The sequence below is a fragment of the Merops nubicus genome, unplaced genomic scaffold (assembly GCF_000691845.1).
Source record: "Merops nubicus isolate BGI_N331 unplaced genomic scaffold, ASM69184v1 scaffold22623, whole genome shotgun sequence".
Taxonomy (NCBI): domain Eukaryota; kingdom Metazoa; phylum Chordata; class Aves; order Coraciiformes; family Meropidae; genus Merops; species Merops nubicus.
In genome coordinates, this window is record NW_008598962.1 from 161 (window position 1) to 17,424 (window position 17,264).

At 37.9% G+C, this 17,264-nt stretch overlaps 1 protein-coding gene across 1 annotated transcript in view; it reads right to left on the reverse strand.

Moving 5' to 3' along the window:
* Nucleotides 1-334: 334 nt before the first annotated feature.
* The window catches only part of ZCCHC6 (zinc finger, CCHC domain containing 6), a gene marked incomplete at its 3' end in the record, with an annotated part of 28,686 nt that continues 11,756 nt past the window's right edge, over nt 335-17,264 (reverse strand). The window contains exons 8-25 of the mRNA XM_008937229.1: nt 16,363-16,489; nt 15,498-15,617; nt 14,385-14,516; nt 13,486-13,666; nt 11,971-13,103; nt 11,692-11,842; nt 10,913-10,999; nt 10,047-10,147; nt 9,476-9,533; nt 8,670-8,773; nt 7,680-7,769; nt 7,477-7,590; nt 7,291-7,368; nt 6,490-6,667; nt 5,736-5,783; nt 5,527-5,618; nt 4,944-5,059; nt 335-660 (exon numbers count right to left, since the gene is read on the reverse strand). Of these exons, the coding sequence (XP_008935477.1) occupies nt 335-660; nt 4,944-5,059; nt 5,527-5,618; nt 5,736-5,783; nt 6,490-6,667; nt 7,291-7,368; nt 7,477-7,590; nt 7,680-7,769; nt 8,670-8,773; nt 9,476-9,533; nt 10,047-10,147; nt 10,913-10,999; nt 11,692-11,842; nt 11,971-13,103; nt 13,486-13,666; nt 14,385-14,516; nt 15,498-15,617; nt 16,363-16,489 (3,236 nt within the window). The remainder of the gene's footprint in view (nt 661-4,943; nt 5,060-5,526; nt 5,619-5,735; nt 5,784-6,489; nt 6,668-7,290; nt 7,369-7,476; nt 7,591-7,679; nt 7,770-8,669; nt 8,774-9,475; nt 9,534-10,046; nt 10,148-10,912; nt 11,000-11,691; nt 11,843-11,970; nt 13,104-13,485; nt 13,667-14,384; nt 14,517-15,497; nt 15,618-16,362; nt 16,490-17,264) is intronic.

Consider the following 17,264-nt stretch of genomic DNA (forward strand, 5'->3'; position numbering starts at 1 on the left):
TCACGACGTACGAGAAGAGAAGCTGTAACTTGAATGTTAGCCAACTCTTACATGGTGAAGTCAATGGAAACAATTTCAACGTATTAGACACTCATCCCCCTTCTACTACAAACATCTTACCTGCCAGGAGACAACATGCCTACTATCTTAGGATACTACAAAGTTCTGAAAAGCAGGTGAGGATGAATGGAAAACTGACTAAGTGTGGCCACATTAAAAAAAAGTATTTATATGATGCTACTCAAAGCAAAAACCTTACCTGTTAGTCAACCCTGTTAAAAATACCAAGACCCATAAGCACTATTTTAACTACTCAGCTTGATCAGTTTCATACCTGTGGCTCCTTTATACTGTGGACATTCCTTTTTAATATGACCTTCTCTTCCACAGATAAAACAACGTTTTTCTCTTAAGTCTCTGTCTTCCAGGCGCTTCCACTTCTCTGCTGATTGCCTGGGAGTCTTTTCTCTGGCAGCTTCCACTACAACCCTTGCTGTTTTCCTCTTTAAAACTGTACTTAAGTGCAACTTTCCCTCCTTGACTGAGCTCTCCTTCTCCATTGTTTTATTCTGAATTTCTTTGTCCTCGTTGCTTCTTTTCTCCTTGCTTTCTGTGTACCTCTGGTTTCTGGTATCTTCATAATCACGGCGCCGTCTTAGTCTGCAGGAGCAGAAAAATGCTGCAGAGTTCAGCGGCCTTACACAGATAAATACACACACAGAGTGAAAAAAAGAACCAAACCCAAGTGCTATCTACAGACACTACAATTCATGTATCTCTTCTGTGTGTTAAGAAGTGAATAGATGTACCTGCCCATTTGACCCTCATACCAAACACTGCAAAACTCATGTAACATATTTAATAATCTGACTTCACGGTTAATTACAATACACACCTAAATTCTAAGAACGGTATCTCAAAAAATATAAACACAACAGAAGATCTGGGTGCTAGAGTTCCAAAGACAGGCGAAGGGAAACACTGAGCAAAACGCTAACTGAGTCTGAAAAATAGGGCTACAGCTATATTTTTTTTTCTACTCCTCAATTTGATCAGAACTCACTAGCTTCTGAACCTGTGTGTAGTTGCAGTATCTCTAAAAATCTCTTCTGCTGAGAAAAGCTTCTAAAATTGTGTGACTTAAAAGACCTAGCAGTGGGGAAACAGCTACTGCTGCTGGACTGGTTTTCTCTAACTTCTTTATACACGACCTAGAGAAGGAGACAACAGTGAAACTGCAAAGTCTGAAGATGGTACAAGGCTCCTTTGGTCAGTCAGATGCGATGCCAATGGAAAGGAACTTGAAAATACCTCACTAAATTGAATGAATTGGCAAAAGAATGGCAGATGAGCTTCAAGGTGAGCATCCCTGGTCTAAAAAAAAGAGAAAAGGAAGACCTGGAGACTTACAGGCCAGTCAGTCTCACTTCTGCCCAGCAAGATCGTGGAGCAGATCCTCCTGGAAACTATACTAGAGAACATGAAAAATAAGGAGGAGACAGCCAACATGGCTTTGCTAAAGGCAAATCATGCCTGACAAATTTGGTGGCCTTCTATGATGGCATTACAGCACTGGCAGATAAGGGAAGAGCAACTGACATCACCTACCTGGAGCCGTGGAAAGCATCTGATACAGTCCCACACAACATCCTGGTCTCTAAACTGAAGAGATGTGGATTTGACAGATGGACCACTCAGTGGGTAAGGAACTGGCTGGATGAACAGACATCACACTCAGCTCGATGTCTGTGTGGAGACGAGCAATGACTTGTGTCTCTCAAGGGTCTACACTGGCACCAGTACTATTTAACAAGTTTGTTGAGGACATAGACAGTGGGATTGAGTGTACCCTCAGCAAGTTTGCAGATGACACAAAGCTAAGTGCTATGGTTGATACTCAAGAGGGAAGGGATGCCATCCAGAGGAACCCTGACAGGTTGGAGAGGTGGGCCACTGTGAACGTTATGAACCTCATGAATTTCAACAAGGCCAACTGCAAGGTCCTGCAACTGGGTCAGGACAAATCTCAAACATGGATACAGGCTGCGTGATACGTGGATTTAGAGCAGGCCTGTAGAAAAGGACATGTGAGTACTGCTGGATGAAAAACAGAAAATGAGCTGGCAATGTGCATTTGCAGTCCAAAACCACAACCATACCCTGGAGCTGCAACAAAACAAGCATGACCAGCAGGTGAAGGGAGGTGACTGTCCCCCTCTGCTCTCATGAGAGCTCACCTGGAGTACTGCACCCAGCTTTGGTGTCTTCAGTACAAGACAGTCATGGACCTGTTGCAGCAGGTCCAGATGAGGGCTGCAAAGATGATCAGAAGGCTGGAACACCTCCACTGTGAGAACAAGCTGTTCAACCTTGAGAAGTCTCCAATAAGACCTTACAGCAGCCTTACAGTACTTACAGGGAGCCTACAGGAAAGATGAGGAGGTACTCGATCAGGGAGTGACAAGATGGATAAAACTTCAGGAATAGAAGACAGAATTTGGTTGCTACATAAACCCATGGTGTACCTACATCTGAATAGTGCATGTTGGTCTCAATATTTTAAGAAGGAAGTAGTACAGTCAGAGACAGTACAGAGAAAGGCAACTAAAATGATGAAGAAAATGAGTGCTTAAGGGAGAGATACTAAAAAGGCCAAGACACTGCAACCTGGAGAGAAGCTAGAGGGTGAGCAATCATGGCTTAAAAAATCATCAAGGCAGCCTCACTACTAAATCCCACAAGGCTGTGCCTATGGCACGCTTATGGAACTAAAATGAGGTTGGCTTCAAACAGATGAAAAAAAGCACACAGCTAGCATGCTTATGAACTTGTTGCCACAGAAGACTTCAGGAAAACAGGAGAATCAAGTTCAGAAGAAAACAAGCAAAAAGGACAAAATCATAAGCAACTCCAGTCCACAAACCAGTACTGCCAGAAGAGGGCAGGCACATGCTCTAACATCTCTTACATAGCAGCTGTGAATGCTGGGGAAATGCATGAGAAGAAACCACAGCAAACAGCCAGGTAGTGTGTCCTCCACAGACAGCATCTCCTCTTGCAGCGGCTGGACAGAGGGCTCAAAGGTATCTCTGGTTTTAGCCCCTCAAGGCATTTACGTTCTTAGATGCAAAATCCCACTGAGTTTTGCTCTCATATTGTATAGAACATAGTTGTGCATGTGCAATGACCTGGGATTTCAGTCCAGAATGCAAGATTAAAAATCCTCTGCATCTGAGACAGCAGTTGAGACGTTGAACAGATTTTCATGCAACCTTCAGCATTCTTTATTCAAGCTGTCATCAGCTATGATACTTATATTTGCTGAAGTTGAAGAAATTTCCAAATTAACAATCTCCAAAATATAAGCTCCCTGTTGTCGATTTTCTCTGCTCTCTACTGTATAGCAGAAAGGCTGCTTCATCTGATGCGACGTAAGTAGCTTTTCAGCCAAACACATAAAAGTGCAGGTGATTTTTAATTGCAGCATTTAACATAGACCTTAAACACAGGCTAGGTTCTTCCATTCACCTTACAAGTTAGTACAAGGGCTCTCAAGACTTTGTCCTCTTTAAGTGTTATTTGTTCATTTTCACTATTTTATAGACAAGTTGCTGAATTTTGGACACCTGGTTACTCGGGATCAGGAAACCTCTTGGATGTAGAACATTGTTCTAAGTGTGGGCTTAAGAAAAAATAATGCTGTGAAATCCTTATCTTGCTTTCTAATAGGAATTGCACGATTCTGTGAGCTTGACAGAAATGTGCCTTTCTGGGAGCAGCTGGATTATAGAAGTAGAAGCTAATATATAAAATGCTTTTATGAATGCTTTTCACAGCATACATCTACTCAGCTCTGTATTTAGATTCTCTTTGAATACTCCTTCTTACATACTGAAGTGCACAATCAGCTTTACTACCTTACGCCAAGTAGTTGCAGATTTCCATGAAAATATTGTTAAAAAACACCACAGATGATGCTGGCAAGTGTACTGTCTTAACACAGGCTGGAAATTTAAAAAAAACACCATTCACCAGTATCAAAACCAGTATCAATAGTTTCATTTCAACAGTAAAGGAAATAATCTTCAGCAAGTACAAGTTTTGCTTTAGCATTACCATGCCTTTTGCCCTGGTTTGAGGTAGAACAAAACTAAATATTTTCAGTGATTTTAATTTTCAGCTAAAACTCTTCTAACTGCACTGTCTGAAGTTAGCAGCATATTTTCTGCAGACAGTTTCTGCTTCCAGCAGTGATAACGCTCCATGTTTACAGTTACAACCAGGGACTGGTGTGCAGACCAGGCTCAGTGCTAAACCCTGTGTACCACATGGAGGGGTGCAGAAAGTAAAGCTGCGCCTGAGGGGAGGAGCAGCCAGGAGAGGGGACCCTGAATTGCCCAGTGGGGTATTCCATCCCCTATCCACCATGTTCAGTATAAAGCTGAAGGATCATGAGGGTCAAGCCCCTTCCTCCCTTTTGCTGCTCCTGCAGTGGTCGGCATCCGAGGAGGACTCCGTCCATCCTGCCTTTGATCCCCAGCCCTGTGCTCCTGAACCAAGTTCCAGAATCCAGCTCCTGTGCCCAGCTCCCCTCTGCCCCTGAGTCCAGCCTGGGACTTTTCCCCAGGGGCTGCTCCACAGCACTGGGGGTGATGGTGATGTATTGATGTTGGGGGGTTTGATACTGGTTTTGTATATATTCAATTTTTAAATTTATTATTACTATTAGTAGTAGAAGTAGCATTTTCATTAAAGCTGTTTTACTTTTCTAATCAGTAAGCGTCCGTCGCTTATTCCCTTTCTCTTCCCCTTTGCGGGAGGGAGGGGGCTTAACAGAGAGCACCTGTTACAGGTCTGGTGGCAGACCTGACCCTAAACCATGACACCTTTCTTCTAAGCAAACCTAAGAAAAAGTTCCACACAGATACCAAAACTATACTTACTTTCTTCTCATGGGACAATCTTTCATGAAATGGCCAATTTTACCACAAATTCTGCAGCATCTATCATTTGGTGCCAATTCTCCTTCTGTTAGTACCTCTGGATCAAAAAAGTACTCCTGAAGAAGAAATCACATGTTCACAACAGAACCCCATACACTTGAGAATCAAGAGAGATAAGCAATTGAGCAGCAGAGCAATAAAAGTTACAGAGAAGAATAAACCTGGTGTGTGTAGCTGAATTCCTGAAACACCTGATGAGATTAGCTGGCCACTGGCCTCTTCTTTACAGGCGGGCTAGTGACCACCAGGTCTGGAGGCTCTTTTTTAGGAAATGGTAATCTGGTCTTGATAGGGGCTAAAACACATAAGTCTGTACAATGAAGCTCTGACTTGCTCAGTATTTTGTGTGCCAATACATTTCACACCTGACACAAAACCAGTACCCAGCAGCAATTCCCATAGAGATATTTAGAATACTGTTGAAATTTAAGAGAGAAAACTTAAAAGGAGCGTAACCACACTCTTGCAAGTGCGAAGTAACACACCCAAGAGCATGCACATACTGGTTTTAGAAGCAACTTACCATTTTTGATGGATATTCTTTTGGAAATATTTTTACAGGGGTACCAAATACCCTCCTGCCATTGATAAAAGCCTTCATTATAAAATTTGTCACTGCGGAAGAGCAAACAAAAAAAGAGAAGACATCATTCAAACACCAAACAAACCAGTACAAAAATATCTAAGTCAAGTTCTTCACTTTGTACCTAAATTTGTTAGCAGGAGACTTACTTTTTCTGGACAATCCAGATCCAAGATTGTGGTTCAAATCAAAAGGGTCTGTACAAAAAGCATTACAGGCATTAGTCAAATCCATACCAGGACCAGCAATATCAACATACACATGAACAACCCAAGGCAGCTATGCCTGATGAAGAATTAATATACTGAAATTGACCTGTCTGCAAATTTACTGAAAGGAAATTTGTCTCCATGGACAAAGGATCAGAGCCATCCAGCTCTAAAATGACTGCAGTATTGTAAAAGAAAAAGATGAACATGTAGGCAAACGCATTGAAATTCTTTCCATGAAAGTCAAATGGGCCAGAAAGTGGTTTAGGGAACATTGCTAAAATGTGTCACTGCATTTTCTTCATAGAGACCATGGCATTACTAATCGGCGTAATTGCACACAGGGTTAAATAGGTCAGGTAAATATGGGCTCAGCCAAACTCAGTATTTGTGAGAAAACCTCTACTGCATTACGGCTAATTTATTTTCCAAGGGATTTGGTTAAATCTATTTTTCTGCCTGTTACTGTCATCATGTAAAGTATGAAGTCTGCTTTGCAACTTTTTCTCAGTACAGGAAAAAAAACCCTAAGAATAGTTTTAGCACTACTGAAACTCAATGGGAATTTTGCATTGAGTGAGCAAATAACTTACAATCTAGAAACAGAAAAATAAATAAGCCTTGTGGAAGGTCCAAATTTTTAATGTGGCCACTAAAGAAATTCCACTTATTCATGTGCTTCACAGGCTTTTACCTTCAATTACAATGTATTTGGCAGTCCACTGCTTCTTGAAAGTTGTAAGCAGATTTTTTCTCCTAATGCAAATGACATGCTCTTTAAAATCAAATTCTTCTGTGTAGAAACGGAGAAGTCCCAGCCACAGCTGCCCAACAGATTCAGTGTTTTTGCCACATTCTGGCCAAACAACTGGCTGAAAATGACAGAAGTATTTTTACTTCCAGTACTTACACTAAGAAGAATAATTTGCATAATTTGGAAACTCAAAAGTCTCTGATTTTATGAAGAAACACAATTGAATTACACCCTTCCTAATAGGTATTAATAATTCAATATTGATTTTAAAATGGTGTATTTTTATCGTATTAACAACCAAAGTGGAGAATTAATAAAACTTCTAACATTAAGTTTTTCCTGTTCTAAAAAAGAACTTACTAGCTCACTTTATGTGCCTATTTAATAAGAAATTATTCAATAAGATTAACTAGCTTTGACTAGATATGCACCTAGTATTTGTAGCAGTTATCTCCACCCAGCAATGTGACACACAGAGCAATTAATCATCAGTAATACCTCAAAAAAAATATTTTACATCTATTTTTTTTTCAGATTTTTCGGATTTTTTTTTTCCTCAGCCGGATTACAACTAACCATATTCTTAAAAGTTTGCAGCATGGGATTGGGATTTTCAAAGCAATAGCTACTCCATTTCCATTTCTATATTCAGTCACTGTATTTGAGGATAATGCTTCTTAAGAGTAATTTTTTCATTTGCAAAACTACACATAACATTTCAAATTAACCTGATTTACTCACCAACTCCTCTATCTTATCAAAGAAATAAACATTCCATCCATCAACTAAAATTTCAGGCTTTTTTGCTTCTTTGTAGATCTGAAAACATAATATTAAACTTGTTAGAAAAGCCCTTCACATTCATCACTGACATTCTTTTGGTCAATGCTGTGTACAGATACAGGTTTCTTTCTTGATATACTGTACCTCTTGAAGAACAGGGATGACAGGTGGATTTCTCTGTTGAAGAAAATAAAGCACCATAAGAGTATATGCATAAGAAGAAAGGCTACCTCGAGATGCATCTCCAATGTCACATATCTAGAAAAAGAAACATGGTTTGTATCTTTTACGGTCATTGTCTCTTGTTGCAGGCACTACTGCATCTAGAATGTCTGAAATTTACTTACTTTTGTAAAGACTTTCATTGTGTAACACAGATATTTTACTCTAGGATCAATGGCTGCATATGATGACAGGAGTCTTGTGTTATGCAAGGCCTGTAAAAATAAGAAAGTCATAAAGAAATTACAGGAGCTTTGACAAAATGAAAGAATAAGCTCAAAACACGAAAACCAAAAACTCTTAAGTTGTGCGCTGATGAAATGCAGATGTGAAGCCCTGAGTAGTGTAATGAATGCTGAGAAATGAAGTGTTCAGTAATGAGGTCATCACCTCTATTAAAAAGCTGATCAACATCCTCAGTCTGTGCAGAAGTGGTACAAAGCAGCATTCACGGAGCAGCGCTTCAGAAAGGGAAGCATTAATCTACTAGTGTAATTTCAAAACATTTAGTAGGAGGTCAGTTCTTGAACTAAAAGATTTCAGCCCAGAAATGTGAAAACTATCAACTGTCTCATAATCCATATGGATCCATAACTTCAAGAAGAAAACTTTCAGACTTATTAAGTCCTATATCTTCCTCAAGACTCCCCTTGAGCTCATACAAAAACTTAAGAAAGTTTAATACTTGGCTCTAAAATTCACTTGCCTTTGATATTTCAAGAAACTGGCTTATTAAGTTCAGAGACATTGAAAAATAAACCCAAAATGTTCTTAAGATGTTTGGACAGGGACTTGTGCGTTTTTGTATATTCTAACACATGTTCTAGTTCAGAGAAGCTGGGTTCAAAATCACTATTCTTTGTCTAAAGCTAAGCAAGAGCAATGACGGGAAGCGGACTGTAGGAAAACTTAAGTTATACATACTTTGTCTTTCTCATTTACAGAAAGCCTTAAACGCTCAATCCTCTATTTATTACTGTTACTGAAGAGCTAATGTATTTTCCTAGGTAAGTGTCAACTCTAAAGTCACAGTTGTGCAATTGACTCCACTTAGAGTCAAACAAAAAACCCCATATTTTTCTGTTGAAGAGGGAAAAAAAAGGAGGTAACCTTACCAGAGTATTATATAAACTGATGTCTACCTCGAGACCACTTCTGACATGGAAAAATTTGACTATTGGGACTTTAGCAGTTGTTATAGGCAAGACATTTCTTAAACCTAGGATGAAATGTTTAATTACTGAATGACCACAATACTGTTATTAACAGTATCAAATGCTCTACGAATAACTCCAAACCACAGTGAAAAGACTACAAAACAAAATCTTAGTTAATACAAAAATCGTATTTGTTATCTTTTAATATTTATTTTAAGCATTTGTCAAACATGATGAATGTCCTAAATATATACAAATACACATTTAGCCCCCCAATAAAACAAACATCAATCTAAATGTTACAAAAAATAAGGTTAAGAGATCATTGATGTTTCACTCTAACTGATCAGTGATGGTTCACTCTAACTATATTAATGTGAGATACAGCAAAACAAGCACCATAAAATCACAATTTCTTGTAGAAAAAGCAGAATTCCCATTGCAAACCTGTGTTAGCCTACTTTTGCTACTAACTTACTAGGCACTGAACACACAAATACAAGATAACTACCAACTTGTAACCTCAAGCTTTAACTTAAAGTTTGTTCTAATGCATGTATGTTATAAATATATTACCAAGTCAGTTCAGATGTGGTCGTACAGCATTATAACCTCATAGACCTACATATACAAACAAAACTAAATTCAAATCTTCACAACATATAATCACACTCTTAATAACATTAAGCTCTTCGATAGTTCTGTCTTAATGATTTCCATCAATGAAGTAATATAAACAGAACCATTTATTTTAAGAAAATTACCTGACTGTTTCTTGAGAACTTTTGCTAAATCTTCAATGATTCTTATGCAATCAAGCCCCTAAGACATTAAAAAAAAAAAGTTGAAAGTTGTATCTGCTACAAGTATTATAGACAAACCTTTTATTTCTTGCCATCAAGCTTAAATCTGCATGAGTTTCATATTATACAGAATTATGTATAATATGTTTCAATATTATGTTGAAACTTATATTCAAATATATGTTTCAAACTAGCACTTGTAAAATCAACACCAGGTAATATATTACCATAGGCTTTTGTAAAGTTTATATTAGGCATGAAAGGAGACTGAAGTCCTTATCCATTTCCCATTCCTAGTTGTTCATGCTACAAAAAATGTTTTTTGTCTGCACAGCTGATACTAGAAATAATGGAGTAGTTCTTAGACTCGTATCTAGACCAATAGCAAAACTCCCTGAAATAATCTGCCTTTGTGGCACCTATTCATATTTTACTTGAAAAGCTTTTATAAAATAATAAACTTATTACACTACATAAACACTGTAACGTAACATTTTGCGTTTATTTAAAAAAAAAAATCTTTCCAAACTACCTCAGCAGTTTCCAGCCCATCTATTGTCATACAGATATCAAGGTCACTTTGTTTGAAGCCAAAGCCATTTTTTGAAGAGCCAAACAACTTCAGTTTGGTTCCTGTAAGAGATGTGATGGGTTACAACCACATACCGACACCGAATCGAAGACTGCATACGGCTTCAAACCGCTGCATGTCTTTTAATACAGGCATGAAAACATTATCTTTCTATGGTACCTCATATTTATTTTGTTATGAACACTGCTGATAAGGAAAGAATCTCTGCTTCTGAAGGTTCAAATAAGCAGTCTGCCAGATCCAGCAAAAAGTTAGGTTTCCCAGTAATTAAACCACCAGCATGCACGTCTGAGCTGAAAACCGACAAAAAATCTAACGCTCTTCTCTACAGAGATTTGCAGGAAAAGCAACATACCTGTCCAAATACAGGCTCTAGCCAAAAAAATGTTTTGGTAATTTTAGAAGACGGTGAACTGAAGTCCAGGTGTTACAGGTCAGAAATCCAGAAAAAAACAACAACAAAATTCAAATAGCTATGTTCTGCAGATAGATCAGATGTGCCTGTATTTTGATGTATTCCAGACCCGGTTAAGTTTCATCAGGAAGGACTAGAAAGCTTGTTGTTTCTAAGAGCAGATACAACAAGAAGTCTGACTAATGAATAAGGCTAAAATAATTATAAAAATGTGCTTTCACTATTTTCTCCTTAACTTTAAATCGATCCTTCCTACTAATGTGTTGCATATATAGGCAACAATATAGGTTAAACGCTCAAAAGGAAGTGTTTGTTATGCTGGTGTTTGCTGGAAAACACTCAAATATGAACACACCAAAGCAAAAGTAAAAAGTCAGAACTCCCTTTTTACCTGGGAAATCCTGTCTAATGAAATTTTCCAAGTTTTGTCTTATATCTTCCCGAGCCTGATCCTCTACAATACTTGGAGCAAAATCACCTTAAAAAAAAAAAAAACCCACAAGAATTTTTGGCAAACTTATCTGTAGAAAAAGTCAAGCAAATATTCAGATGAAAAAAGTGAGTGGTTTACATTGTTGGGGAAGAGAGGAAAAAGCAAGAGACGGTTCACTTATGAAGGAAAGAAAGGATGAAGCAGAAGGAAATACCTGTTCAAAGAAAAACATTAATTAGACAAATAATGCATTTTGTCTGGTCGTAAATGGGGAGAGAGAAAGGAGGAAAGTTGAGTCACTCTGAAAAGAACAAAAGTGGACAAGTATTACAAAGCAGTATTTTGACCCCATTTTTTCTAAAACACTGAAGTCTTTGTTCACGAAAAACCACAAGTTAATGAACAGTAACAAAATTCAAAGTAGATAAAAATGCAAAAGCATCAGTCAAAAAAACACACCCAAAATTAAACTCCTAAAATTATAATAAGATGCCTATATGACTAATCAGAAAGCCAGTATGTAGAAGATAAATTTTAACATTTTGTATTTCTATAGATACAAACTATTTAGTAGTCCTATTAAAGCCCTCACAAATCTTAGAATTGTGCCTAAGAGTTGGAAGCAGTGTAGCAAGTGAATTGGATCCTTCTATACCACTTGTTAGCCTGTGGTTACTTCTTTATTTTTTGCAAATCTTTTTCTTCTGTACAACAATACTTAAAGGAAAAAAACTTACAGTAACATTGGACACAAACTTGATCTAGAATAACTGAAAATTTGGGTGTCAGCACTGGCAGTGGGTCAAGCTCAATTTTCTTGAAGTCTTCTGGACAATCCCTCTTCAAGTGACCTTCCCGTTTGCACAAGCTACATACTACTGTAGGAGACTGCAAGAACAGAAAGCAAGATTGGCTTTACAAACTGCAATGCTTCAATGGATTTGAGCAATGCTTTCATATAGCTGCTAAAAGAACATAAGCAATAGTATGTTTACGTTCTGATGCAGCTTGCTTACCTTGCCTTTTGTAAAAGCTAGTTTACTGAATTCATAGAAAAGTTCAGATTCTAAACACTGTTCTACTGCTTTATTCTCTTCAAAAAGGTTTCCCTTCTCAGTAAGATCCTCCATGCTCAAATTGGTCCTCAGAGTTTCATCCGCATTTTCTTCAAAATGTTTGTTTTCGTATTTATTTGGGATGGAAAAACCATCCTCTGACAGTGCATCGTCATCTCCAGATCCAGTGTATGTGTTATCTAGTTCATCTCCAGCTCTTACGAGAACACCAGACTCTCTCTGGTTTAGAAGACTTTGTCCTTCCTCCTCTTCCTCCTCCTCATCCCAGTTAATCATTTGGGATATGTGACTTTGTGCTGTACGTATGAATTTTTGGGGGGAGTCATCCAGTTCATCAGTACCTTCAGTACTCTCCTCATCGATGTCAATCTTGTCATCCACAGTAACACTGCACTCTAAGGCAAAGTCATCACTCTCTGTAAGTGCAGCATTTTGAAAACCTTCTAGGTCAGAAGTACTACATGTCTCTATATCATGCTCATTCACTGAAACAGGGAGATCCCCACTATCACTGTCTTCATCTATTCCCTGCTCAGTAGCTGAGATATTGTTCCACCTTCCTCTTTGTTTTTCATGTTCTTCCTCTTCCTCTTCTTCTTCCCCTTCGTTTCCACTCTCTGTCTCTTCACAACTTGGTTTAAAATTCTCATTATCTTCAGAGATAATTTCCTCAACTATACAGTCTGAATCTTCATGGGCAATTCCCAAATGACTGACATCAGCCAGGTCTTCTGTGAAGCCTTCCAAGCCATCACACAGTTTTGCAGGATTAAGTCTATGTACCTGGCCTGCACCTGTAGTCTCCATTACACAATCTTCCACCACTGTTGTGTTTGTTCTACCATCCAAGTTTTGCAACTCGTAATCTTCACACTTTATAGCATCTTTTCCATGTTCCAGCATTTGAGATTTCTCTTCACTGTCATTTGGTGAGCATTTTTTGCTCTGTTTTGCACTTTTTTTGTGAGGCAAGGCAAAATACTTGTAAGTTGCTCTCAGACAGTGAAGAATATACTCATACACTAGCTGGCTGTTCAGAGTTCTTGCCACATTCCTTTTGACTGAATATGGGTCTAGGAGAAAGGACAAGAGAGCCAGCAGTGCAGGAGTTAACATTTAAAAAAAAAAAAATAGAGTACACATATTCTTACAAAATTTGAATATATTACTATTACATTAAAACATTGTGTAGGAACATAAGATTTATGAATTGTGCTGAAGACAATCTTAAAGTCCACTTAATTACTTTCAATACTGTTGAAAAATATCCAAGAGAAATATTAAATTGTTTTTTTTTCAAAACATTCTACTCTTATTATTGGGAATAGAAGTTTTCTATACTGGATGGCTAAATTACTACGCACAATATCAATAGCCATAGCAGTACCCTAGAAAATTAAAGTAGAAGTTCTCTAAAGTTTGTTGATGTGTGTATATATAGAGAGAGATAAATACCTTCCACAGCAATGCGCTTTTTGGGCCAGTCCTTTGACTCACGAGACACCGTTTCCTTGAGTCGTATGCTAATAACAAGATCAGCCATGTTGAACTCCAAGGCGTAGAAACGAAGCAGTTCTACCCACAGCTGACCAACAGGTACTGAACGCTCCTGTCCTGAGTCAAATACTAAGGGAACCTGTCAATTGCAGAAGAAAAGCTTAAATAATATTTAATGCACAGGTGTTTAGTTGTTATACTTCCTCATATTCAATCTATAATGCAATATTACAAAATTTATAGTGGCTTCTATACTCCTGCAACTGCGATAAAAACTGCAACTCACGTTGGAGGAGATAGTATAAACACAGATTATAAAACTTCAAAATGAAAGACTGCAGCATGTGTAAAGAACAGAATCAATAAAAACTGGTTATTTAAGTGTTTATGCAATAATTTGTCAATTTCCAAGAAAACACCACATCTAATCTAATGGACATGTATAGTCCGCTTTTTAGCAAAGCATAAACTGTATTTTTAACAGTTATAATGTGCTATTGTACAGTGATGCTGTTTTTTGCAAAGCTCTTATAAAATAATTTTTAAGAACTGTGCAAAGCCAAAAGGAAGGATTTTTCATATGCCTAGTTCTAAGATAAAATTGCTTCAACTCTATATTCTCCCCTGACAGATTAAAGGCCAGGGTTTTAAAGAGTTTGAAATAACACCTAGTTTCTGGCTAGCTTCTCAGCACCAAGAAGCAAGCACAGTAAGCCTTGTATCAAGCAGTCATGCCATATCTTACTTCAGCTCATGGTTTTGCAACATAAACACAAAACAAAAACAGGAGACTGTTGCTCTTTCAGGAACAGCAACAACAGTTGGAATACTACTGAAGCAAATTAAATTGGTCAGACCTTGCCCCTTCTAGGGGAAGCTTCTTCTGGCAAATCAGAATCATCACTGGGGTTATACTCCCAAACCACAGCATCATTCTCGACTTCCTTCAGATGAAAATTAGTTAATTTGCTTACTGAGAATCCTCCAATCTACAAGAAACAAAAAGAGAACCATGCAGCTAAACATCATGTGAACTTTAAATACTTATCTCCTACATGGTAGTAAGCCAAATTCGAACAGAAGAAAGTTTAAAAATAGCTGTTCCAGCTCTAGAATATGCCCCACTCTGCTTTTTTCTTGTTGTTATACTTCTCTACAAAAACCTCTCAAGAGCTCAGTGCTTTCAGAAGGGTATCCATGTCACAGAATCTTGTATTTGTACATTACACAAGCATAAGTATGTATTTTTAAATTGTATGGCCATATACTATAGGACATTTTTCTCATTCAGTGCAGAGGGTGGAGAATTTTGGGAATGAAACTGCTAACTGCAAGGCCTGTACAATTGGTTATGGAAACTGGAAAACGCACACTAAAATTAACAGTTGACAAGAACAACAAAAATGGGTGCCACGAATATGGTATATGAACAGTGTCCTGGAAAACTGGATTCTGGATTTGTGTCCATAACACAGGTCCTGATATTTAGATGTATTTCAGCTTCTAAACCCAAGAAACACAGGCTTTAACTCTGTAGTCTGATGCCTTGAGCGGATACCACACCAGCGTGCTCCTCAGCTGTGGTCTACATTTTGAAGAATGAGATAGCTACATCCCGAAACAATGTCTTTGATTTTAACATGCAAATTCAGAGTTCTCCAAAATCTGGAAGAAAGGCTGAAGAAATGAGGAAGTAGATTGCTATAAAGTGCATTATTCAATGCCCCATTCCCCTTACTCGCAAAAGGGTCAACAGAGCATTTAATCCAATGACTAAGACTGTGAATTGCACCCTTACAGCCAAGCCTACAAAGGTTAGGCATAGGCTGGCTGAGTTCACATTCTTTTTGAATTCCTACAGAAATGGCTGGCTTGGGGCTTGCTCATAGGAGCAAGAAGCTGACAGGTTACACACCATCACAAGTGACTGGTTCTCTCATTCATACTCTTCGGTGTACTAATACACATACCCACGATCCCAAGTAGACAGGTAGGAAAGGCTCTTTTCTCTGTTGTAGAAAGAAAATAACCATTAAAGCGAAGACATAAGGTGACAAGCCTCCCTCTTCAGGACGATCAATACAGCACAACTGTAAAAATAAATTGTGGAGCCATTAAGGTTTCAAGTGATACCATGAAAAAACACTATTTTAGTAGCTCTTCAGAAGCCTGTCACATTAAATAGTGATAGAAACTCAGACATGTCTGAGCTCTTATGAGAGAGGCTTTACTCTCAAGGCCTGCATATTTACTGGAATCATGTTATTACCATATTTTCAGTGTAAGAGCCACAGCACGCAGACTGGCAAAAAGACAGCATATAGCACGTTTGCAAAAATGATCAGTCATTTTATGTAGACACAGGAAAAGTCAAAAGATTTTCAATCTTTTTCTTAAATTATATTTTAGCTGCAGGCACAACAAGTTATTTTAATGAAAAATAAAGTTTTCATCTACATAAGGAAACAAGCAGCTTTCTCCATTAGTTTTTTTCATGATTAAGTTTATGGGAAACTGGTAATTCCATTTCATATATGTTCCCATTCATATACATTACTTGTTTGGTTACAGAACAGGATACTTAAGAGTCTGCATGCGACTGGCTAAAGCTTAAAATTCCACTTTGGAACATTATAACACAAAAATGATCATTACATAATTTATAAAATGTACGCTTTATTAGAAAAAAAAAATCAAATATCCTTTTTCCAAATTTTTTTTTTCTAAAGACATTTTCAACAACTGCTTTCTAAACCATACCTACAGTCTTACCAGCACAATATCAGTGCTCATTCAGTATCTACCCAAAGAAGGGGGAAAACAAATGACTCCTACCTTTGCCCAGTACCTGAAGGCGATCACTAAAGGTACTACTGTAGGTTCCAGTTTTCCAAGTGTAGCCAAATGGTTTGTTGTCAGACAAGCATTCTCATTCCCTGCACTCACTATACAAATAAGGCCACTGAAACCCAAAAAGAAACAAAGTAAAAGATTTTGGAGGTTTTGTAAGAACAGTCAGATAACTTCTCACAAAACAGTGTAGCAGAAAACTGTAACAAAATACTTCACAGCCTCTCCAAGGCACTGTAGCTACATTAAAAGAAGCACGGAAAACCAATTTGACTTATCATCACTTTTGAAATAGAGGCATTATAATTTTCTGTAGAAGTGTTTTCAAATACAATCCAAATTTAATATTTGTCTCTAATGACATTAATTCATTGAAATTACAGTACCAACACCTTTCACGAATCAAAGCCATCTTCCCATACCACACCCATCAGAAAACAGCTTCTGCCATTTCCACAGCTGAAGAAACATTTCCAAACAGCAAAAGATCAAGACAGCAGCAAATAAATGGTAGTATTTCAATATCAGTAGCTGTTTACAGAATGTTTCATGAATCTTAAGTGATATCTGTTAAATGGGCAAAATAAAATGTCTTTCACTTCTCGAAACACTAGTGAAGCACAGCAAGCTGATCCTGCTCTTAGAGAAATCTGTAGTTTCGTATGGTATCTCTCCCACCTATAAGGAAGGGAAGTTGCTCCTTAAGCAGTTATCCCAAATGGAAGGGTAAGGGTACATGCTGGAAGCTGTAACGTTTGAAGGGATTGGGAAATACACAGCTGAGGACGGAACAACCCTTACCCTCTTATTCTAGGCTAGGAATGAGTTGCCCATGAGTGTTAGTTTGTTTCAAGATCCATGGAACTGTAATAACTTAGTACAGAAAC